This window comes from Salvelinus alpinus, chromosome 24, assembly GCF_045679555.1.
Source record: "Salvelinus alpinus chromosome 24, SLU_Salpinus.1, whole genome shotgun sequence".
Classification (NCBI taxonomy): domain Eukaryota; kingdom Metazoa; phylum Chordata; class Actinopteri; order Salmoniformes; family Salmonidae; genus Salvelinus; species Salvelinus alpinus.
In genome coordinates this window covers 21769700-21795573 of record NC_092109.1, presented here as the reverse complement: position 1 = coordinate 21795573, position 25874 = coordinate 21769700, and the positions used below count along the sequence as shown (strand labels likewise).

Here is a 25874-nt window from a genome sequence, read left to right as displayed (position 1 = left end):
GTAGGTGTCATAACCAGCCATAAAATAACACAATATATGTCAGAACAGGTCTAAATATATGTGTCATGACAGTGTTATGACCATATTATAACAAGTTATGTCAGATAACTTAACATGTTATGACGCTGGGTGTCAAGTAAATTGTTACCCTTTCATCAATCTCCTCCGTTTTTCTTGTTCTGTGAAATATTATATTCAAGGTTCTTCTCAAGATTCAAGATGCTCTTACATGAGCACTGGAACGTATTTTTCATTCCAACAGAATAGCCATTGGCTTTGTCTTTATGTCCTGTAGAGATAATAGTGGGGGTGAATATGTGGCCGTGAACAAAAGCATTACTTTCTCAAAGTGCATCTTAGAGTCAGTGTTCTGGGACATGCATTCAGCCGTGTCTTTGTTATTTCACAATGTTACTCTTATCTTTTGATACTCCTCTCTTCAGTTAAGGAGATAAAGGAACTTTTATCAGGGTAGGACTGATCCAAGGACATATCCAAGATTGCCTTGAAAGTACATCGCTTTATGTCAGTTCAACCAGTCTTCAAAAAATTATGGAGTCAGGTTTATGTAAGAATTGCTAACTAAAGACGAAATGTTAAATGGATTAAAATATATTTCTCACAACTCAATTTGTTCAAAATCAGTATTAACTCAAAGTTAAACTTTATCAAATCACTTTTGGGAAGCTGTCTAATTATAATTTTAAAATAATCCTCAAAGTACCAGTTACATATCCTTCAACCGAAACTCAGCAAAAAAAGAAACGTCCCTTTTTCAGGACCCTGTCTTTCAAAGATAATTATTAAAAATCCAAATAACTTCACAGATCTTCATTGTAAAGGGTTTAAACACTGTTTCCCATGCTTGTTCAATGAACCATAAACAATTAATGAACATGCACCCATGGAATGGTCGTTAAGACACTAACAGCTTACAGACGATAGGCAATGAAGATCACAGTTAAAACTTAGGACACTAAAGAGGCCTTTCTGCTGACTCTGAAAAACACCGAAAGAAAGATGCCCAGGGTCCCTGCTCATCTGCGTGAATGTGCCTTAGGCATGCTGCAAGGAGGCATGAGGACTGCAGATGTGGCCAGGGCAATAAATTGCAATGTCCATACTGAGAGACGCCTAAGACAGAGCTACGGGGAGACAGGACGGACAGCTGATCGTCCTCGCAGTGGCAGACCACGTGTAACAACATCTGCACAGGATCGGTACATCCAAACATCACACCCGGAACGCACAATCGCTCCATCATTACACAGACTGTCCGCAATAGGCTTAGAGAGGCTTGTAGGCCTGTTGTAAGGCAGGTCCTCACCAGACATCACCGACAACCGTCGCTGGACCAGACAGGACTGGCAAAAAGTGCTCTTCACTCTTCACGGTTTTGTCTCACCGGGGTGATGGTCGAATTCGCGTTTATCGTCGAAGGAATGAGTGTTGTTCATCGGACTGAGCTTGTTGTCTTGCAGGCAATCTCAACCTCATGTGGTACCTTCCTGCAGGCACATCCTGATATGACCCTCCAGCATAACAATGCCACCAGCCATACTGCTCGTTCTGTGCATGATTTCCTGCAAGACAGGAATGTTAGTGTTAAGCCATGGCCAGTAAAGAGCCCGGATCTCAATCCCATTGAGCACATCTGGGACCTGTTGGATCGGCTGAGGGCTAGGGCCATTCCTCCCAGAAATGTCCAGGAACTTGCAGGTGCCTTGGTGGAAGAGTGGGGTAACATCTCACAGCAAGACCTGGCAAATCTGGTGCAGTCCATGAGGAGGAGATGCACTGCAGTACTTAATGCAGCTAGTGGCCACACCAGATAATGAGTGTTACTTTTGGTTTAGACCCCCCTTTGTTCAGGGACACATTATTCAATTTCTGTTAATCACGTCTGTGGAACTTGTTCAGTTTATGTCTCAGTGGTTGAATCTTGTTATGTTCATACAAATATTTACACATGTTAAGTTTGCTGAAAATAAACGCAGTTGACAATGAGAGGAGTTTTTTTTGCTGAGTTTATTTCATATCCCATAGGAGCAAAAGTAATTTGGGTCTGTAGAGTGTCTCCTCTGTCCCCTTCCCTGGCCCTACCCATGGCTCATTTTGGGATGGCTTGGGGCTCTCTGGCCTGTCAAGCACTAGGTCACCCATCACCGTTACCATGCTAGTTCATTAGCATGTCAGGCTAACCTTGAGCTCATCCTCTCCAGTCTCTCCTAGAAAAACACCCTCATCTCACAGTAGAAAGTTTCAGTACTACCAAGATGACAGAAAGGGATGCCTAAGGTGGAATAAGAGACACAATTTGCATAGGAAATGATGCTGCCATCCCACGGGGGAAATAAAGGAATTCTGCCTTTGAGGAATACATTATCCCCTCCACAGACTAGACCGTAACAAACAGTAGCAGGCTGTGGCAGTGGAGGTTAATCCTCAGTTTAACACTGAATTTGTGCTTGCTAAACGGTCCTTATTAATGGTGCATTTTATCCCTGTGTCTCCGCTCCCCAATTTGTTCTATTCCCCCTCGATCACTCTGGCTCTGACACTTTCTTTCTTTCCATTCTCCAGGTCTGTGATGCAGTGGCTGAACAGGGTCCAGTCCTTCCTCTACTGCAATGAGAACGGTTTCTGGGGGACCTTCCTGGAGAGCCAGAGGATGTGCGTGTGCCACACGGGTATCACCCTATGCCAGCGACCCATCCCATGTATCATTGGGGGCAACAACAGCTGTGCCATGTGCAGCCTGGCCAACATCTCTCAGTGCGGCTCCTGCAACAAGGGGTACAAGCTGTACCGAGGCCGCTGTGAGCCCCAGAACGTGGACTCAGAACGCAGCGAGCAGTTCATCAGCTTCGAGACCGACCTGGACTTCCAAGACCTGGAGCTCAAGTACTTGCTCCAGAAGATGGACTCGCGCCTCTACATCCACACCACCTTCATTAGCAACGAGATCCGCCTGGAGACCTTCTTTGACCCACGGTGGCGCAAGCGCATGTCCCTGACCCTGAAGAGCAACAAGAACCGGATGGACTACCTCCACATGATCATTGGGCTCTCCATGAAGATCTGCCAGATGCGCAACAGCAGCATCGACCCCATGTTCTTTGTTTACGTGAACCCGTTCAGCGGCAGCCACTCAGAGGGCTGGAGCATGCCCTTCGGTGAGCACGGCTACCCGCGCTGGGAGAAGACGAGGCTGGGGAACTCCCAGTGCTTCAATTGGACCCTGCTGCTGGGCAACCGGTGGAAGACCTTCTTTGAGACGGTGCACATCTACCTAAGAAGCCGCGCCAAGATGCCCACTGGGTTACGCAATGACACGGGCCAGGGTCCCGTGGACCTGTCCGACCCCAACAAGCGCCAGATCTACATCAAGATCTCCGACATCCAGGTGTTTGGTTACAGCCTGCGCTTCAACGCAGACCTGCTCCGCAGCGCCGTGCAGCAGGTGAACCAGTCGTACACCCAGGGGACCCAGTTTTACTCCTCCTCCTCTGTCATGCTCTTGCTGCTGGACATTAGGGAGCGGATTAACCGCCTGGCCCCTCCAGTGGCACCCGGGAAACCCCAGCTGGACCTGTTTTCCTGTATGCTGAAGCACAGGCTCAAGCTGAACAACAGCGAGATGATCCGGGTCAACCACGCCTTGGACATGTACAACACAGAGATACTGAAACAATCAGATCACCTAACTACCAAACTCTGCTGAGATACAGTAAACAAACATACAAAAAAAAGAGCAAACAGACACTACAAATATAACTGTTTGGGGATATTCCTTTTTATTTCCTTTTTATTTTTTTCCTTTTTGGACCTTTTTGTTCTGCCTTTTGATGTATTATTAAAACTTTGTAATTGTAATTGTTAAAATGAAACTCAAAAAGGCAGTGATGAAGCCTTTTAGTTGGATAAAGAAGAAGATTAATGAAAACCACTTTAAAGACTGTACCATATTTTGTCCCAGCATGTCTGTCATTTCCTAAAAGAGCATAACGAGAAAAAAATAAGAAAAACAATTAAATCCATCTCCTGGTGACAAAGAGGCCTTTATTTTAGTCTGAGGGAACAAAGGTTATATCTGAAACTGCCATTATTTACTGAGTAAAACATTTTTAAAGATATAATAAAGTTGCATAAGGGCAGACCAGATATCATCCTTTTATTTCAGTTAATATGCTTTATCAACAAGCAAAATATTACAAACATGTAAAATGACAGGTTAATACAGTATGAAGGCATTCATACATTTTATGGGTACATAGCCCAGCAAGCAAATACTTTAAGCATTAGCTATATAGTCTCTTTATAACATTAAATACTCATGACAAGTCTGCATCCCTCTCTTTGTGAAGTAAGGTTTAAGGCACTTTGTTGCTGTACTTAAAGCATCGGCACACGACCGGGGCAGCGGATAGTCATTTCATGTCAAATAACAGAAACCAGCTGTTTATATATGTGTATACCTTTATTTAGCTTGATGCTTATTGCTGTTCGTTAATTGAATGTGTCATTTGAGAGTGAGTGAATCAAGTCTAAGCTGAAACTTATCTTTGGGCGCTACCTCCCGTGCTTGAAATTCTACAGGCATTTCTCATGAGGGGGTTTCTTCTGGTGCCTGAGTGCAATATTGTGGTCTGAAGATGAACAATCAATGCTATTTCGTACAGCTTTGCAAAACGTACACCTTGTGACTGCTGATGTGTCAAGCTTTTCGGCACCAAGAGCAAATTTGAGCATCGATCATTCGCGTACATCTGCAACAGACACCATGAAAGCCATACATTTCCCCGAGGTACACATAAGACATGGAAAGCCCCGTGATCCATTTTCTAAAACATGAAAAATGTCCCATTCATGTATTTTATGTTGTCGTTGTTGTTTCCCCCAAATTCATTTCAAATGGAGGATAACACAGTGGACAGAGAGAGTGTATTCTGTGGGATTATGGGATGACATTGTAAAGCCATTGGGTTTCTATTTCTACTAACTAGAGTGAACCCACATGGGAAACAGTTATATAAAAGCTTCAAATACTTCTGTTCATTTTAATCTGTAAATCTACTTTCTATTTTATGTACTTTTTTTTATGCCACGTTGGATCTTAACTTTGAATGACCATGCAAATCAGATTGAACCCTCTGACACAAGGTTGTTTAATCTTTCTAGTCATACTTTATTGAAAGCACTGACATGACATACGTTTATAGCTATATATAGCTACATAAATAAACATAGTATCAAACATCATACTATCTCAGAACTGTCAAGGAACACTACCTACGTTATTATTGTTATTATTATTATTATTAGTAGTATTATTAAGTGCCTGTTACCTATCCCTTTAACATATTTAGAGGAGGGAAATTGCTCTTAGTTTAGTTACTGTTTACAGTAAAAACACATTACCACACAAGAGACATTCAAAAGAATTCAGCAAAACAGACCACATCAATGCAGATCTGTCCGTCATCTCTCAGCCTGAGATACATGTTTTCTAGCTAAAGCCCTGCTGGTTTGTGCATGTGGTTAAATGACCCATCATCAAGAGATTGAAGTCTCAATTTCCTGACACTATCTCTCCTATGTACATTATACCTGTAAATAGCAACTTAGTGTTGGTATAGTTATAACATCAAAGACTACTTAAATCATAGTAATTCCAAGAGAACAAAAGAGGCCATTATTAATGAGAATACCCACAATACCGTTGGTGTGCTATTGCACAAATTTCAAATACACTCCATTCTTAAGTGAATTACTTCATTATGAATATCAGAGAGGGATGGCAATTTCTGACGGTTTTAATCAAAGTACACTACCGTTCAAAAGTTTGGGGTCACTTAGAAATGTCCTTGTTTTTGAAAGAAAAATATATTTTTTGTCCATTAAAATAACATCAAATTGATCAGAAATACAGTGTAGACATTGTTAATGTTGTAAATGACAATTGTAGCTGAAAACGGCTGATTTTCAATGGAATATCTTCTAGGCAGAGTTGCAAAGAAAAAGCCATATCTCAGACTGGCCAATGAAAAGAAAAGATTAAGATGGGCAAAAGAACACAGACACTGGACAGAGGAACTCTGCCTAGAAGGCCAGCATCTCAGAGTCGCCTCTTCACTGTTGATGTTGAGACTGGTGTTTTGCCGGTACTATTTAATGAAGCTGCCAGTTGAGGACTTATGAGGCATCTGTTTCTCAAACTAGACACTCTAATGTACTACTCCTCTTTCTCAGTTGTGCACCGGGGTCCCCCACTCCTCTTTGTATTCTGGTTACAGCCAGTTTGCGCTGTTCTGTAAAGGGAGTAGTACACAGCATTGTACGAGAACTTCAGTTTCTTGGCAATTTCTCGCATGGAATAGCCTTAATTTCTCAGAACAAGAATAGACTGATGAGTTTCAGAAGAAAGTTCTTTGTTTCTGGCCACTTTGAGCCAGTAATCAAACCCGCAAATGCTGATGCTCCAGATACTCAACGAGTCTAAAGAAGGCCAGTTTTATTGCTTCTTTAATCAGAACAACAGTTTTCAGCTGTGCTAACATAATTGCAAACGGGTTTTATAATGATCAATTAGTCTTTTAAAATGATAAACTTGTATTAGCTAACACAACGTGCCATTGGAACACAGGAGTGATGGTTGCTGATAATGGGCCTCTGTACGCCTATGTAGATATTCCATAAAAAATCAGCTCTTTCCAGCTACAATAGTCATTTACAACATTAACAATGTATATACTGTATTTCTTATCAATTTTACGTTATTTTAGTGGACATAAAATGTGTTTTTCTTTTTAAAAAAAGGGCATTTTTAAGTGACCCCAAACTTTTGAACGGTAGTGTGTACCATATGAAATATGAGTTCGTTTTGACCATGGCATACATGAAACAAGCACACATTTGCTTTATCAGCATAACATCCCTGCAATGTCGCATATACCCATGGATACATTTGATTGAATATACAACTCCTAATACCTTGCCTATGTAATTTTTGCTGTTATGTTGAAATCATTATATCAGCTTATTTCAAATGAATGTTTCATATAATAATCAATTTCTCATTAAAAGGCTATATTTATGTGGAATAGCATTTATTTATTTATGTATATATATTAAAAAAAACTTTCTATTAAGATTCTCACAGACAACACCTACACAGTACCTCATTCAACCCTTGTGGGCAGTGCTGATAACAAGGACTAGTTGTTGTGATGTAACTGTAATTTAGCATTTGATTGAAGGTTTTATTTTTGATGGGATTGGTGGATAATTGCTCAAATATGTTCCAGTGAGATATGCTGTACAGTACGGTTGAGTGGTATACCGTATATGTATCCCGGGGTGTTTCAATATACCCTCGGTATGATTTCCCAATACCGTCAATACTATTGTTTTTTTATACATTTAAATATGTATTCTTTTTTTATAACCACCTGCAGTCAACTTGTGCTCTAGGCAAAAGATAAAGCAGATCGCGTTCATCATTTCACCTGTTCGATTATTTATCATTATGAAGCTTACCGGAACTAGTTTCCCAAAACAGCTGTTTGTGCCAGTCACGTGTGTTTGTCTACAAAGAAGCACAATGAGCAAAGCGGGAGCTTCGTGAGGAGAGTTACTCCTGCAGTGCAACTTAAGTTTGGTGATCAAGTTACAATTGTATGAAACTACTAATGTTTGCCAGCTATATTCCATATAACTATTAAGTTTATCTAAGAAATTCTCTCCAGCTGTTTTTTTTTAAACTTGTTAACATTATCAAAGTTAGCTTACATGGTTTTATATATTTTTGTACCTATATTTAACTAGGAAAGTCAGTTAAGAACAAATTCTTATTTACAATGCTTCTTGGTAACGCCAGAGACAATCCACTCCTGGATTAAGATCCCCGTTGTCTAATATCTGTTTTGTACGTGCTGCAAACTGTGTTTTTGAATACTTCATTTTATGAGCTGGGTTGTCTGTCCACATGTTCCCACATGTGCTCATTAGCATTTACCTAGCATCCACTATGGGAATTCCATAGTACTTGTGAGCATTTTGTTAGCATTCTAGTAACTGAAGTTTTGCCCTTTTTTTTACAAAACAAACCATCTAGTCCCCTTGTGTGCACTGCAGGTAATGTCAATCCTGGAATGGCACAGGTACGGTATGAAAGTATGGAAATATAGATACCGCCCAACCAGAGTGTGAAGTACGGGGCCCCGGCACGTCTCAGATCCCCTGAATGAGGCATGAGTCCCCCTAAATGCAACAAAGTCAAACTTTGGGGGGGGTCTCTAAATAATTCTAATTTAACTATTCTCCTATTTATTTAAAATGCAATTTGTACTGCTACAGTGGTAAATATTAAAATAAAAACGTATTCCAAATTAAACAAACACCCCCATGTGGCTGCACTTGTCATCCCCAGACAGTCCCGTATCTCAGCCCCTTTTCAGGTGTCCCAACTTTTCTACAAAAAAAGGTAATTTTGTCAGCAAGACGCATTAATTAATTCAGGCTACAAGAGTGTAGACCCAATCACGGGCGGATGTGATACAGACTGGTTGACAGCTATTAGGTCCGTGAAAAAAGTAGAGACCCCAAATGTCATGGTATAATTCGCACTCTGTGCCCAATCTTACTGTGCAGTGAAATAATGCTTACCACCGTGTTGTGGAGTGCCTCACCTAATGGTTGGTTTACCTTCAGCTCTTCAGTCACTCACCTCACTGTAGGTAGCAGTCAGTATTTGTAACTTGGGTTGCACATACAGTACAGTACATCATTTGTTAAAATCAGCTTATGAGTACAGACCACACATACCTCACTCTTGTATCAATTGCAGGGGACTGTGGGAAACTAAAAAACAGGCCTTGCAGTTCATATATCTTTGCAGCCCCCCCATGGCCAAAATGGGTGCTTACACCAGCTCCAGAACAGAATGGTCACATCCTCCGTCTTTTATATGTCTGTCAATATGCTTTCCCTGATGACTAACATGGCACGCTCACACCACAGGCTGACAGCTGTAGCAGAACACTGGATCATTCGATGAATGTGATGCCCTGGTGACAACTTGTCCCACTTTCGCAAAGTACCAGAGGAGTTGACGCTGCATGGGCACTCACTGTGAACAATGTGTCTGTCACAAGCTTTATTTCCGTCATGCCAAGATTATCATCATTTCCTCCAAATCTGCACTAAAATGGCCCTGGCATATAAGAGTAAGACTTAAGAATGCATAAGAGCTCAAATGAGAAAAAGAACATCATCTTTTCAAGGCATAATGTTGTATTTGAATGGCCATAAGTCATTTTGTGAAGTTCTTAAGGGCCCATTTCCTTACAAAGCTGAGATTGTTTTGCCTGTGAGGCTTCTGCATTAGAGTTTCACTGAGACCAGCTCTAATGCATCTTCACAGTTTAAGATAATAATAGAGGGAAATCATTTTGGAAGAGCGGTGAAGCATTTACACAATTAAACTCAATTGCAAAAAAGCTTGGTGAACAAAGGATTCAAATATAAATTCACAATGGTGGAATTGTACCTGATGTGACATCCCCTGATTGCAGTCGATCCAAACTGTGTCTAGTCAATCAGTTTCATGTGTCTGTAGATGTGAGTGATTCTAGATAAAAAACCTTTTATTGTTTGTCAGTGGGCACTTATCATACCAATCCTGCGTACCTCTGCTCTCCGTTTACGCAAGGCGAGAAACCCTGCCGGTTTCATCCACCATTTTACGAACACATTGTGTTTATTGTTACTGTTCAAAGAAAGCATTTCTTCATCATTAATTCTCTCTCAACCAATTTGACAAGCTTGCAAGGCCACGACAAGACGAGAGAGGCGTACAGGTATGAGTTGTACAGCTATGGATATTGGCAGGTACAGTCTGCTTAAATGAGAAACAGCTGACAGAACAGCTTTTGCATTGCATTCTCATTACTACACAAATGGCCAACTTCATGGTCACATCTCCACTCCACCGTACCCCTCCTACACAATTGCTGTATCTTCTCTGCGTGGTTAATAAGCTGTGCGCAGCCTCATAACGGACGTAATCGCAGGACTGTGCTACACACCAAGTGCTGATTAATGCAGTAGCTCATATTCGTTAATGAGGCAAGCGGGTCTTTATGTATCAGCGCTCTCACCACACAGCCCACGCCAGACCCACCCTGCCAAGGTACAGGGGAGGGGGTGCAGTAATTAACAAAATTACAGCATTCTAATAAATCACACCGGTTTGGGTTTAATGTATCGTGAGTGAATGGCTAAGATGGCGGAAGCGATGGATAGGGAGGATTCCATCCTCAGTAATAAGTCATGCTCGGTTAAAATAATGAAGTGCTGGCTTCACTCTTATTCTGTCTGGCTTATTATAGAAATGAAACCCTTACCAAATACTCTAAGATATTATTATCCTTACAAATATATATTCTAAATACCTGTCAACAGAATCTGAATATAGATGTAGATATTTTGTCAATTTCCATGCCAACATAGGGCGATAAGTGCATAAGTTCATCATAACATGATGTGGAAGTATTTTTGGGCTTTATAATATAACCATTCTATCACCCTTATTCTTACCTCAGCATGAATTCATACCCCCTACGTGTAACGGACCTCATTCCCAGAACTGAGTTAATGTGAAAACACATCCCCATTCCCATGGCTTACACCCTCCATTTCACACCAGTCCCTCTGCTTTGCACCCGGCTCACAATTGCTTTCTCCAACCCAGCGCTACAAATGTTTTCCTTTTTAGAGGCAGAGAATGAAACAAACTCTATAACTTCTCAAATCCCAGAGCTGGTGAGACAAAGCTAATGCAAACACAGACAGAAACAAAGAAACAAGAGGAACGAGACAAAGACGGTAAAAAGCCATAGTTAAACGGATCAGGTGGAATACAATTCGTTCCAGGCATATGAATGGAAATTACAGGTGAAGCTACTGCTAGCTTTGTGTTTCATCCAGGCAGACAAACAGCTGAGAGGAATAAACACACTTGTTAGTGTACACTCTCACCTTGCGAGGATTTAAAACCAAGCTGGCAGGTAGCTCTCCAGACAGTTAAGATGCAGCCATGAACACCTTGAGGCTGTTGCTATTCCAGAATCTCGCAGACATCTGCGAAATACAAAAAACACAGAGGTTTGAGCTGAAATATGCTCTGAGCTTTCAGCAGAAAGCTGTTTGAAAGAATATGCAGAGACAATGAAGTGACAATAAACTAAGTGCATTTTCTTTGCAGCATGTTTTTCTTTCAGCAAAAAATACAGAATAATAGAAACATGTGGGCTAACTGTTTCCATGGATGTATAAACATCTAGAGAGCATGCCTTTGGATTTCAAAATAACGTTTCATATCCTTTAATTGTTACAACACATCCATTGTGTTCTGTTGAATGATTCTATGTTGCCCCTTGCTGAGTGCAAATAGATACTTTTCTTTGAATCACACCATCAAGGGCTCTCCTGACAAACATGTCTTCTTTCCATGCTCAGCTGAACCTGTTATAAATGAATATTTATCTACATATCAAATATGAGAAGTGTACTCAATTTTCCACAACAAACATTGTTTTATTTCAACAAAGGTAGACTGGAAGTAACTCAAGCAATTGCACACGTCTGGTCTTGTTGATATTTACGCTTATATCGTCTATACATACAACAAACAAACAAACCAACAAAAACTGTTTATCAAATGTGTTGTAGCTGTAATTTCCTTCCATTGTCCCTTTATTGCATCTCACGCTTTCAAATGCCTAACTAGTTCAGTCAGACTTGTTAGCTGGGAAAGTTCATCAAAGATAACTTCTGATTGCTAGCTATCTGACTCTGAGGCTGTCCTAATATGGAGACCAAACACTCCTGAGTGCAATTTAAAATGTACTCATTTTATCTCATTCAACCACATACCTACTCAAACACTTGGGCAAGTAGCGAACCTTTTAATCATATGTTTAGGATATTAATCACCCTATCCTCTGCCCTTCATAGCTCCTGAAGAAAAACCGAATCATATGCAACATGCCTCTCGTTCTTGATTTATACAACTTATGAGGAGCTGAGGCAGTTGATAAAAATAAGACACAAGACACAGCAATCATTAAAGGACATACCTCTTCATAAATAACCGTGTCTTTGCTAGGAAATTGTGTGAGAATATCCAAGAGGCTACGGAAAACAATAGAGACTGGAATTTATGCCACCATTAGGCATCCTCAATCATGACAAATAGAGTTATCACTGTAACCGGGGAGAACGATTAGGTTTTCTCTACAGCAATTAACATAAGAAAAACAAAGACATATTGTACATCTATGTCAACATAAAATGTTCTCCAGTTAGACCCATTTCTTAAAAACAGTATTGTGGTGTTGTTTTTGAGTGATCAACCAGCCCGACTAGAACATGCTCAGGATCAGAGCACCAACACTGCTGGCCACTGATAGGTCTGTGGAGACTACCTCCCATTATGTGTCTTCATTATCAAACCCTATATCCAGTTCTCTTTTGCAACATGCATTTCATGTAGAATATATATTGCATATTATATCATTTTTTATTATGCCAATACAGGGGTATTAAGTGAAGTTTCAGTGCTTGCTATACAGTGCTTATATTATGTAGGAAATTAAAGACATGTATCTTTATTTTATTATTTAATTTAGCAGGCTAGATTCATTGAGATTAAAAATCTATTTTACAAGAGAAACCTGGCCAAAAGTTTAGACACATTTACAACATAAAACAGGTGTTCCTTGGCAGAAGATCATCAAGCGGTGTACTAATTTGACTTTACACTGTGACAGTCTTTCAGAAACAGCAGTATTGTTTTATTCCTCCCATGTTCCTCCAATGCATTTCAAACATTGCTCTGCTGTCAAAGTCATGCGATTGCACTGATGTAATACATAGTATACTAACAGAAAAAGGGTTTTCAAAAGGGTTCATCAGCTGTCCACATGGGAGCACCCTTTTTGGTTCCAAGTAGAACCATTTTGGGTTCCACATTTTGGGTTTCCCTCAGTGGAAATGTTTCTACCTGGAACCACAAAGGGTTCTTAAAAGGGTTCTGCTATGGGAACAGCCGGATAAACCTTTTAGGTTATTTTTGTGTAGGGTACATGACACATAATGAGCTGTATGTGTTAGACTCCATCTGAGATACACATGCTTTTTCTCCATCTCATTGTTTCGCCTTCTCTAGCTAACAAACTCAATCACATCACCAAAATCCACAATAATGTCTTGCACTTATACTCTTACACAAATCTGCCAAGTTTTTTTGTTGTTGCTGAAATGTGGTTCTCAAAATAATTGAGGAGGAAAATGGAAATAACTCAAAAAGTTAAGTGGAGATAGTGCGATCTGTTGAGACAAAATTGGCCCGCTAATGGGGCATCCATTATTTTTTTTTATTTTTTTTTGTTAATGTCAGATGTGGTTGGGTCATTTTGACCAAAACCTAATGTCATGATGAGCAAAATGGACCAGATTCCTATAAAGCCCTATATTTGCTCACCTAAACTGCTTCCATTAAGCAAGGTTCATATTTCATGCACTAGTTAGTTTTTGTTCATTCGGAAAGAAAAGGATAAACATAACTTTCTGTTTATCTTAGTAAAGCAAGACGAAAAAACAAACCGTTCTTGGCAAGTACACCTTGTTAATTGAATGCACCCTGTGGAAGAATTACTCAAATCAAATCAAATGTTATTGGTCACATACACGTGATTAGCAGATGTTATTGCGGGTGTAGCGAAATGCTTGTGCTTCTAGCTCTGACAGTGTAGTAATATCTAACAAACTACACAGCATATACCCAATACACACAAATATAAGTCGGAATGAATTAAGACTATATACATATGGATGAGCGATGTCAGAGTGGAACGGACTAAGATACCGTAGAATAGTATAGAAAATAGTATATACATATGAGATGAGTAATGCAAGATATGTAAGCATTATTAGGTGAATGAGATACCGTAGAATAGTATAGATTACAGTATATACATATGACATGAGTAATGCCAGATATGTAAACATTATTAATATAGTGACTAGTGTTCCATTCCTTAAAGTTGCCAGTGATTCCTAGTATATGCCTATAGGCAGCAGTGCTAGTAATGGCTTTTTAACAATCTGATGGCCTTGAGATAAAAGCTGTTTATCAGTCTCTCGGTCCCAGCTTTGATGCACCTGTACTGACCACGCCTTCTGGATGTAAGCGGGATGAACAGTCAGTGGCTCGGGTGGTTGATGTCCTTGATGATATTTTTGGCCTTTCTGTGACATCGGGCGCTGTAGGTGTCCTGGAGGGCGGGTAGTTTGCCTCCGGTAATGCGTTGGGCAGACCACACCACCCTCTGGAGAGCCGTGCGGTTGCGGGCGTTGCAGTTGCCGTACCAGGTGGTGATACAGCCCGACAGGATGCTATCAATTGTGCATCTGTAAAATTTTGTGAGGGTTTTAGGTGACAAGCCAAATAACTTTAGCCTCCTGAGGTTGAAGAGGATCTATTGCGCCTTCTTCACCACACTGTCTGTATGGGTGGTCCATTTCAGTTTGTCAGTGATTTATATGCCAAGGAACTTGAAGATTGCCACCTTGTCCACTGCAGTCCCGTTGCTGTAGATGGGATGGACCCTCTGCTGTTTCCTTAAGTCCACAATCATCTCCTTTGTTTTGTTGCCATTGAGTGAGAGGTTGTTTTCCAGGAACCACACTCCCAGAGCCCTCACCTCCTCCCTGTAGGCTGTCTCGTCATCGTTGGTAATCAAGCCTACTACTGTTGTGTCGTCTGCAAACTTGATGATTGAGTTGGAGGCATGCTTGGCCATGCAGTCATGGGTGAACAGGGAGTACAGGAGGGGGCTGAGCACGCACTCTTGTGGGGCCCCAGTGTTGAGGATCAGCGGAGTGGAGGTGATGTTTCCTACTTTCACAACCTGAGGGCGGCCCGTCAGGAAGTCCAGGACCCAGTTGCACAGGGCGGGGTTTAGACCCAGGGCCTCGAGCTTGGAGGGTACTATGGTGTTGAATGCTGAAAAGCATTCTTACTGTCAGGGTTGTGTGCAGAGATGCAGCGGAGTCAAGCGCAGGACACAGGTGTTGAGCAAAATAATGGCGTTTACTCAAAATATAAGCAAAAATTCCTCAAAGGGAATAAAATAAACACACAAGCACTAACAACAACCACTAACGAAACAATCACGGACAGAACAGAAATGAATGCCAGAGGGTTAAATAGGGAACATGATAGGGGAATTGAAACCAGTTGTGTGTAATACAGACAAAACAAAAAGAAACTGAAAAACGGATCGGTGGTGACTAGAAAGCCGGTGATGTCGACCGCCGAACACCACCCGAACAAGGAGAAGGGCCGACTTCGGCGGAAGTCGTGACACTTACACACAGTGCCTTGCAAAAGTATTCATCCCCCTTGGAATTTTTCCGATTTTGTTGCATTACAACCTGTAATTTAAATACATTTTTATTTGGATTTCATGTTATGGACATACACAAAATAGTCCAAATTGGTGAAGTGAAATGAAAGAAATAACTTTTAAAAAATATGTAAAAAATTTCAAATCAGAGAAGTGGTGCGCGCATATGTATTCACCCTTTTGCTATGAAGCCCCATAATTAAGATCTGGTGCTACCAATTACCTTCAGAAGGCACATAATTAGTTAGATTGCCTCCAGACTGACTTTATTTAAGTGTCACATGTTCTCAGTATATATTCACCTGTTCTGAAAGGCCCCAGATTCTGCAACACCACTAAGCAAGGCGCACCACCAAGCAAGCTGCACCATGAAGACCAAGGAGCTCACCAAACAGGTCAGGGAACAGTTGTGGAGAAGTACAGATCAGGGTTGGGTTATAAAAAAATATCTGAAACTTTGAACATCCCACGGAGCACCATTACATCCATTATTAAAAAATGGAAAGAATATGGCACCACAACCAACCTGCCAAGAGAGGGCCGCCCACCAAAACTCATGGACAAGGCAAGGAGGGACTTCATCAGAGGCAACAAAGAGACCAAAGACAACCCTGAAGGAGCTGCAAAGCTCCACAGTGGAGATTGGAGTATCTGTCCATAGGACCACTTTAAGCCATACACTCCACAGAGCTGGGTTTTATGGAAGAGTAGCCAGATAAAATCCATTGCTTAAAGAAAAAAAGAAGCAAACACGTATGGTGTCCACCAAAAGGCATGTGTGAGACTCCCCAGACATATGATAGAACGTACTCCAGTCAGATGAGACTGAAATTTAGCTTTTTGGCCATCAAGGAAAGCACTATGTCTGGCGCAAACCCAACACTTCTCATCACCCCGAGAACACCATTATGTTTTTCATTGGCAGGGACTGGGAAACTGGTCAGAATTGAAGGAATGATGGATGGCGCTAAATACAGGACAATTCTTGAGGGAAACCTGTTTCAGTCTCCCAGAGATTTGAGACTGGGACGGAGGTTCACCTTCCAGCAGGACAATGACCCTGAACATACTGCTAAAGCAACATTCAAATGGTTTAAGGGGAAACATTTACATGTCTTGGAATGGCCTAGTCAACGCCCTTTATGACTTAAAGATTGCTGTACACCAGCGGAACCCATCCAACTTGAAGGAGCTGGAGCAGTTTTGCCTTGAAGAATGGGCAAAAATCCCAGTGGCTAGATGTGCTAAGCTTATAGAGACATACCCCAAGAGACTTTCAACTGTAATTGCTGCAAAAGGTGGCTCTACAAAGTATTGACTATGGGAGGGCGAATAGTTATGCGTGCTCAAGTTTTCAGTTTTTTAAATTGTATTTCTTGATTGTTTCACAATAAAAAAAATATGTTGCATCTTCAAAGTGGTAGGCATGTTGTGTAAATGAAATGATACAAACCCCCCAAAAATCTATTTTAATTCAAATCAAAATAGGAAAAATGCAAAGGGGGGTGAATACTTTCGCAAGCCACTGTTGGTATTCCTCTTGTCCAGATGGGATAGGGCAGTGTGCAGAGTGATGGCGATTGAATCGTCTGTGGATCTATTGGGGCGGTAAGCAAATTGAAGTGGGTCTAGGGTGGCTGGTAAGGTAGAGGTGATATGATCCTTGACTAGTCTCTCAAAGCACTTCATGATGACAGAGGTGAGTGCTACGGGGTGATAGTCATTAGGTTCAGTTACCTTTGCCTTCTTGGGTACAGGAACAATGGTGGCCATCTCAACGCATGTCGGGACAGCAGACTGGGATAGGGATTGATTGAATATGTCCGTAAACACACCAGCCAGCTGGTCTGCGCATGCTCTGAGGACGCAGATAGGGATGCCGTCTGGACCGGCAGCCTTGTGAGGGTTAACACATTTAAATGTTTTACTCTCGGCCATGGAGAAGGAGAGCCCACAGTCCTTGGTAGCCGGCCGCGTCAGTGGCACTGTGTTATCCTCAAAACGTGCAAAGAATGTGTTTAGCCTGTCCGGAAGCAAGACGTTGGTCTCGGCAACGTGCCTGGTTTTCCTTTTGTAGTCCGTGATTGTCTGTAGTCCCTGCCACATACGTCTCATGTCTGAGCCATTTCCACTTTCTCTATATTGACGATTAGCTTATTTGATTGCCTTGCGGAGTGAATAACTACACTGTTTATATTCTGCCATATTACCAGTCGCCTTGCCAACTCAAACAAGTGATCGACATAGAGATGTTTGGGCAATGAGGTTACGTCAAATTATAGGGTCACTGTGACACCATAACAATGTCATGTTCATCTTGTCTCAAATGCAGTGGTGGAAAAAGCACTCAATTGTCATACTTTAGTAAAAGTAAAGATACCTTAATAGAAAATGACTCAAGTAAAAGTGAAAGTCGCCAGTAAAATATAAAGTATTTGGTTTTAAATATACAGTACTTAAGTATCAAAAGTAAATGGGATTGCTAAAATGTACTTAATAAACCATTTCAAATACCTTATATTAAGCAAACCAGACGACACCATTTTAAAATAGTTTTTTGTTGACGGATTGCCAAGGGCATACTCCAACACTCAGACATAATTTACAAACGATGCATTTGTGTTTAGTGAGTCCGCCAAATCAGAGGCAGTAGGGATGACCAGAGGTGTGTAAATTGGACCATGTTCCTTTCAAAATGTAACAAGTACTTTTGTGTGTCAGGAAAATGTCACATTTTCTTTAGGAAAAGTTGTCAAAAATATAAATAGTAAAGTATAGATTCCCCAAAAAACTACTTAAAAACGTATTATGGCTCGCGGCAGTATTGAGTAGCTTGGATGAATAAGGTGCCCATAGTAAACTGCCTGCTACTCAGGCCCAGTTGCTAATGTATACATATATATCCAAATCTACTAATAATAACACTCTGAAGTTTCTAAAACTGTTTGAATGATGTCTGAGTATAACAGAACTCATATGGCAAGCAAAAACCTGAGAAGAAATCCAACCAGGAAGTGGGAAATCTGAGGTTTGTAGGTTTCTATCCAATATACAGTATCTATGGGGTCATATTGCACTTCCTAAGGCTTCCACTAGATGTCAACAGTCTTTAGAACCTTGTTTGATGCTTCTACTGTGAAGGAGGGGGGAATGAGAGCTGAATGAGTCAGAGGTCTGCCTGAGTGGCATGAGCTGGTCACGCATGTTCACGCAAGAGTTAGCTCTGTTCCATTGCATTTCTACAGACAAATGAATTCTCCGGTTGAAACATTATTGAAGATATTATTATTTATTTATGATAAAAACATCCTAAAGATTGATTCTATACTTCATTTAACATGTTTCTACGAACTGTAATATGACTTTCGTCTGAACTTTCGCCTGGACTTGCCTGCGCGTCGTGAGTTTGGATTGTGTACTGAATCCGCGAACAAAAAGGAGGTATTTGGACATAAATGATGGACTTTATCTAACAAATCAAACATTTATTGTGGAACTGGGATTCCTGGGAGTGCATTCTGATGAAGATCATCAAAGGTAAGTGAATATTTATAATGCTATTTCTGACTTTGTTGACTCCACAACATGGTGGATATCTGTATGGCTTGGTTTGTTGTCTGAGCGCTGTACTCAGATTATTGCATGGTGTGCTTTTTCCGTAAAGTTCTTTTGAAATCTGACACAGCGGTTGCATTAAGGAGAAGTGGATCTAAAATTCCATGCATAACAGTTGTATCTTTTATCAATGTTTATTGTGAGTATTTCTGTAAATTGATATGGCTCTGCAAAATCACCGGATGTTTTGGAACTACTGAACGTAACGCGTCAATGTAAACTGAGATTTTTGGATATAAATATGAACTTTATCGAACAAAACATACATGTATTGTGTAACATGAAGTCCTATGAGTGTCATCTGATGAAGATCATCAAAGGTTAGTGATTAATTTTATCTCTATTTCTGCTTTTTCTGACTCCTCTCTTTGGCTGGAAAAATGGCTGTGTTTTTCTGTGACTAGGTACTGACCAAACATAATCGTTTTGTGTGCTTTCATCGTAAAGCCTTGTTGAAATCGGACCCTGTGGGATTAACAACAAGTTTATCTTTAAAATGGTGTGAAATACTTGTATGTTCGAGGAATTTTAATTATGAGATTTCTGTTGTTTGAAATTGGTGCCCTGCATTTTCACTGGCTGTTGTCAAATCGATCCCGTTAACGGGATCTTAGCCTATCTCAGCCATAAGAGGTTTTAAGTAGTACTTTAAAGTATTTTTACTTAAGTACTTTACACCACTGCTCAAATGTATAGACAAAATTATGTTTTTTACCTGAAAAAGGACACAATAATTCCTGCACTATGCATTGTTTTGTTCTTGTTTAGCCTATATGTAAACCATACATCATACGTACTAGCATGGAACACAATGGGAGGCATTTGTGGTTCATTGGTCACTGTAGCGGTAATGTTTTGATGCCAATTTCACAGGATCAAGGAACGGCTGATTAAATGCCATTTTGACTCCTGACTGCTTTGGGGAAATAGCTTCAATTAGCTTAATGCCACTAATTCTGTTCCATAGCATCAGAAGTTACAAGTGCAAGTGTTGTCATGTAAATTCTGTGTCCTGAATACATGCAGAGCCAAAGTTCTTTGTCAAAGGGTCTGTTCCATGAGTTGAATGTTGGCTCAGAGATTAACTACAGTAATTACTGTAGTTCTAATCTATGCATTTGTGATATGCTTTAGAAATGTTAAGTATACAGTGACATGAATTGAAGATAGGTTTGTGCACATTTCATTATAATATTATAACAAAGGGCGTCATCTGGAGATAGTTTTGAGCGAGAAACATCCTTGCGATCTCCTTCTTTGTGTACTTCATGCACTCTTTGTCCTATCCCAAATCACCTATGACATCTAAAAAGCTGGAAGGCGCTGCTGTGACAGCAGGTAATTGGAGCGCATCGCACTGACCTAGTCTAATAGGATTATTCTGAAACCACTAAAGAGATCACTCTGGAAAGGTACCTACCACCCTCCCAAATCACTCTTTCTCATAGTGGCTCTTCCCACTGCATCATGGGCCTATTCCTGAGAGACTATAGAGCTCGCCAGCTTGTAGTCCTAAAACCCGGAAATGAACACTGAACATAAGGTCTGAGGTTAACAAAGGCTTAGGAGATGTTATACGTTTTGTTCTATGAGATAATAGCAGGCAGTTAACATGACCTTTGTGAATCATAAAGCCTTTATGTTTTTTATTATATAAATTCTTCAAAATTCAAAAGGTGATGTTAGCTGATGAAGACTATCTCATAGAACAAGACGTATAAGATCTCCTAAGCCTGTGTTTACCACAGGCCTTATTTTCAGCGTTTATCCAAAAAGGCTTTTTCCATTTTCATCATAGGCTTTGTCCAAAGAACCATGGTGGAGTTAATGCCTACAAAAAGACACCATTACTATTTCTCTCTTTAGCTCAGTTGAATCTAACCCACATTGCGGTATCCACAATAGCTCTTTTAAGACATAGTATGAGGGAAATTAAGTGTGATAATCAAGTGGCAATAGAGGTGTTTTGGTGCGAGAAGACACACTTGTATGATAGTGACTAAACAGAAAGAACACATTTGAGAAATTACTTACTGAACACAATCATAACTGTGACTGTGACTGCATTGACAATCAATGCATGTTTATGTGTGAGTCTGACTGAGAAATTGAAGGTGCTTGCAGTCACCAGATAACACTGTCACAGGTTAAGATGAGATATTTTCACAGGAGTCAGAACACAGCTAAATGTAATCACAAATAGAGGGAAGGAGCAGCTGCAAGGAATTCTCAATTTTCTTCTGTGTCAGAGGTTCATGGTTACTGATTATGTATTGACCCATACAGCTGTCTACCGTCCAGTCTGCTCTCATCAGCTGACTGAGCAACTGACTAGGCAGCATTGATGCAACAGATGAGGATGAGTGTTTCATTATTAAGTAACATTAATTTACATAAGGGCTATTTACAGGTGACATTACATTGTCCAGAGGCTTTATAGAACACTAGAACAAGTGGTGTGACACCAATTCCTCTACCTTGATCAAATAGTTTTCTAATAGGAGCCTGAGCCACCCAAGTTGTTGAAAGCCATGCAGGAAGTCACAATGTGAACTAGATGTACAGAACACCTCATTCAAAGAGCGTGAGGGGAACTTTATCCTCGCCATCCAACTATAACCGACTCCCCATTTCCCAAATGTAGCTTTAACACATCCCATGGGGTGAATTAACAGGCTTCCCATCGGCCAAATGTATTCATCAACACCTGTGAATTCACCATCAGCAAGTCCCCTTTAAAAATGTCTCTTCACCTCGGCAAGGAAGCTACATAAATCACAGCGGCCAGGAATAATTATGCTGCTGCTCGTTCGACTTCACTATGTGCAGCTGTCTTCATTCATGTATTTATATATTTATTTGGAGGAGGAGGGTTACCAAATGTCCACTGTGAAATGCAATTCTTCTGCTGTAGAGATGAGGCCAATGTGATCAAGTAATACTTGAGAGAGTACAGAGAAAGAGCGAGAGAGGGAGAGGAGGAGAGGCAGGTTAGAGAACCTAGCCTTCCTTGTCAGTTTTGTAACAGTTCAAAAAGCCTAGCTGAAGAAAAATATTCTGATGAATGGAAGTGATGCGCCAAATACACACAACTCTCAACAATGAGAGCTCTAACCAAACCTTGTGTCAAAGACATGGCTGGATAGAAAGCCTTATTGATAGAGAGGAACAAAATTGTCAGTTATGACCAGATCTGTGTATTGTTCTAAGCTGTAGATTGAGGGAATCATTCCATTGAGGATGATGGTTTGTGACAAGACAAACAAATCTTGAGAATATAAAGGGGATTACATGGAACAAATCCTGTTTTCCAGAGGGCTACACACTCTCTGTAAAACCCATTCCAAGACGGGGGAATCCTCAGTTCACATTGTTATTCTGATGAGATGAAACACATGCTATAAAAATATCATATATTTTTCTCATGAAAATAAGAATGGACACAAAATAAAAAACCCTATTCTGTTAATGTTTTCAAATAAAAATTCAAGTAAAAGTTTATGGTCGTGTACACAGTTTAGCAGATGTTATAGCGTGTGCAGCGAAATGCTTATGAGTTTGTTTATTGACTTATAAATATACAGGGCTTGACTGAACAAGTCCCAACTTCATTACCTAGCATAGAATAAGTATGTGAATCACTTGCATATCAATAAAGATGTCAAATTAGATCATTAAATGTTAGCTCTATTAATTAAAATAACCTCCCTATTCTTAGTTGATGATGGTTATGCCTTTTCAGAGTTGTGTGCATAACTTTCTTTACATCTAATGCCATGATTTTCACATGATTTTTCAATTTGAAAGGGATACTTCGGGATTTGGGCAATGAGGCCATCTACTTCCCAAGAGTCGGATGAACTCGTGGATACCATTTTCTTGTCTCTGCATGCAGTTTGAAGGAAGTTGCTAACTAGCATTGTAGTAGATACCTATAGACTTCCAGTCATTGCACTAAAGATAGTTAGCATTGGTCGCACACCTACCTATAACATCCTTCATACTGGACACTGAAACATAAAAATGGTATCCAAAAGTTAATGTGACTCTGGGGAATTAGATAAAGAACATCATTGCAAAAATCCCAAAGCATCCCTTTATAAATGACAAAATTACCATTTAAACTTTTTCCCAAAATGTACAGTATGTATGCACAGTTAACACTGATAAAGTATTTTTATTGTCAGTACAGCTAGAAAACAAGATTAAAGTGAACGACCATGTATGAACCACAGACTGCTATTCCCCACTATAAGCCAACAGTTTATAGCGACTGCCCATTAATAAAGACTTGCTGATACAATTCCTGTGGTAGGATTGACCGAACGGAACAAAGTGTTTACATATTGATGACCACAAACTAAGCTTTCGTGCTTGCAGAGATACATGGATTAAAGTGAGCAAACAGCATGTCCTTGCCATTCTAAGAGACCCCAAAAATAGTCTGCCATTGAGGCATAACATTCATATCTGATGTTCTGTGAACACTAACAAACTATCTCTCCCTGTTGTCTGATCCAGGCTGGCACTGCAGAGATTGATGGCTGTGACTTGAGGCCTGAATTTCAGTAACTCTGCCTATTCCCCTTTGACAGAATTCTATAAACTGCTTCCTCTGGTAAATATGGTGGCTCCCACTCCATCTGTCTCTGTCAGGGAGACGCAGAAACACACACAAACACACACACACTACATAGAACCTACCAATACCAGCACAGCTACCAAAATACAGTGAGCGTGCCACACCTTCTCCATCTAAGAGCATTATTCATACCCCCCCACACACACATTCTCCAGGGGAGCCAGCCAGTCAAAGGTCATCTGTGGATTAGGGCTCTGAGTGGACACAGGGGGAGCTGCCCCCAACCCAACAAGACCCTCTCCATCTGTCTGCACAACGCAGCGTGGGTAAGGTCTGTCAGGAGAACAGGGACAGCAGGATACCAGGTGCTCTCCAAGGGAGGGTCACTGTGCTATTTTCACCGAGACAGACCCAGAACTGTTTTTAGGGACGTGCTTCTCCTGGGTGTTCATGGGTATTTCTCGAGAGCCAAACGTCCAATTAACCCTCATAGCTCAGGAACATTTTCAGAAATTATTAAACGGTTCCCAAAAGGCTCATGCAATTAATTAAATGATGGGACACCAGGCCCACCTTATTGTTGCAGTGCAGAGTTCACATGACACTAATCAATGGGTTTACCTTTGGCCTTGTTTAATATGTGACTGAAGGCGATATGCCGGCAAAACTAATTGTTTAATTGTAGGGCAGCTAATTAGACCATGATACCAAAACAGCTGGTTTTCTGTTATATTTTTCACATTGGATGGACCAGTGTTTTTATTTCCATTTCTGTCAGCTGCCATTCTTTCTTTCTGCTGGGAGGTTTGGAGATTGGACCAATCAGCACTGCAGCGAGAAAAATATATAATTTTCTTGTCGGAAACCGGCTGCCAGTTGAATAAACACTGCATTCAGACTATTTGGTCCCAATGAAATCAATAAAAATTATATGATTAATCATTTTCAATATATAGTCTCTGTCATGACAGTTTATCATGAACAATATTATATGACCTTACAATGTACTGACCTAGCAAAGTAAAGCGAATTATTGTGTGTCACTGGCGAGTTGCAATTTGCCATTAAAGAATAATAAATGTTTAGACTAAGGTGTCATGGTGTCACGCCCTGACCATAGAGAGCTTTTTATTCTCTATGTTGGTTAGGTCGGGGTGTGACTAGGGTGGGTTATCTAGGTTATTATATATCTATGTTGGCCTGGTATGGTGTTTATCGTTGTCTCTGATTGGGGATCATATTTAGGCAGCCATTTCCCCATTGTGCTTTGTGGGATCTTGTCTATGTCTAGTTGCCTGCGAGCACTAAATTTGCTTCACGTTTCATTTTGCGCTTTATTGTTTTCTGTGTGTTTCACTTCCAAATAAAGAGGATGGAACCATACCACGCTGCATTTTGGTCCGATTCATATTACAACGATCGTGACACATGGCGACTGTAGTTTATGAGTGCCTAAGACTAGCGTCATGCTGTCTTCCTGAATCATAATGGACTTGGGTCAAAATTCATAAACAGTATAAGATTACCATCGCTGGCCTTTGTTGAGACTTCTTTGATAAGAAACAAATGCGTTTGACTTCAGATTAGATAAACATTTAGCATAAACAAGAAAGAAATTGTTCAATTAATTGTCTGTCCATGCGCCTGGAGCATAACCATGAATCCTGCTAAGAAATGGTTGCTAGCCACAGATCTTTTGAAATCCCAGACCATTTAATTTTAGTCACACCTCTAACTGTGGATCAGGCAATCAATGTGTAGCATTTCTCACAACGACTTGTATCACAAGAGCTCAATTCCTAGCAAGTAAGTAATGTGGGGATTCTAAATAGCTATAGGTGATTTTCCTACTTCCCCTGAAGGTGAGAAAATCATAATTCCCTATACCCCCTTCAATTATCTCTCTATCTCTCCTCTCTCTCTCTCTCTCTCTCTCCCCCCTCTCTCTCTAGCTCTCTCTCTCTAGCTGTGTTCACTTCCATAAGTAAGAGTCAATCACCCAAGAGGCTTTCATCAAAGCCTGCCAGGAAGATAAAGAGGCCGGCAGCCCTAGCTGCACTAACTGCCAATGTGTTTAAAGGGCCCTGATAGTAACGCCACGTTTGATCACCTCGCCGTTACTGTGTAGGCATCATATCCTCACATCTCTAAGACATCTTATTTTCAGTTAAATCAGATTCGTATATGATATGCTAATGAATAAT

The 25874-nt window shown here is 40.6% G+C and overlaps 1 protein-coding gene across 1 annotated transcript in view; it reads left to right on the top strand.

The window, feature by feature from the left end:
- LOC139552311 (BMP/retinoic acid-inducible neural-specific protein 1) overlaps nt 1–7096 on the top strand; it is a 142424-nt gene extending 135328 nt beyond the window's left edge. The window contains exon 8 of the mRNA XM_071363926.1: nt 2584–7096. Within this exon, the coding sequence (XP_071220027.1) occupies nt 2584–3724 (1141 nt within the window). The 3' untranslated portion in view covers nt 3725–7096. The remainder of the gene's footprint in view (nt 1–2583) is intronic.
- The last annotated feature ends 18778 nt before the right edge of the window (nt 7097–25874 follow it).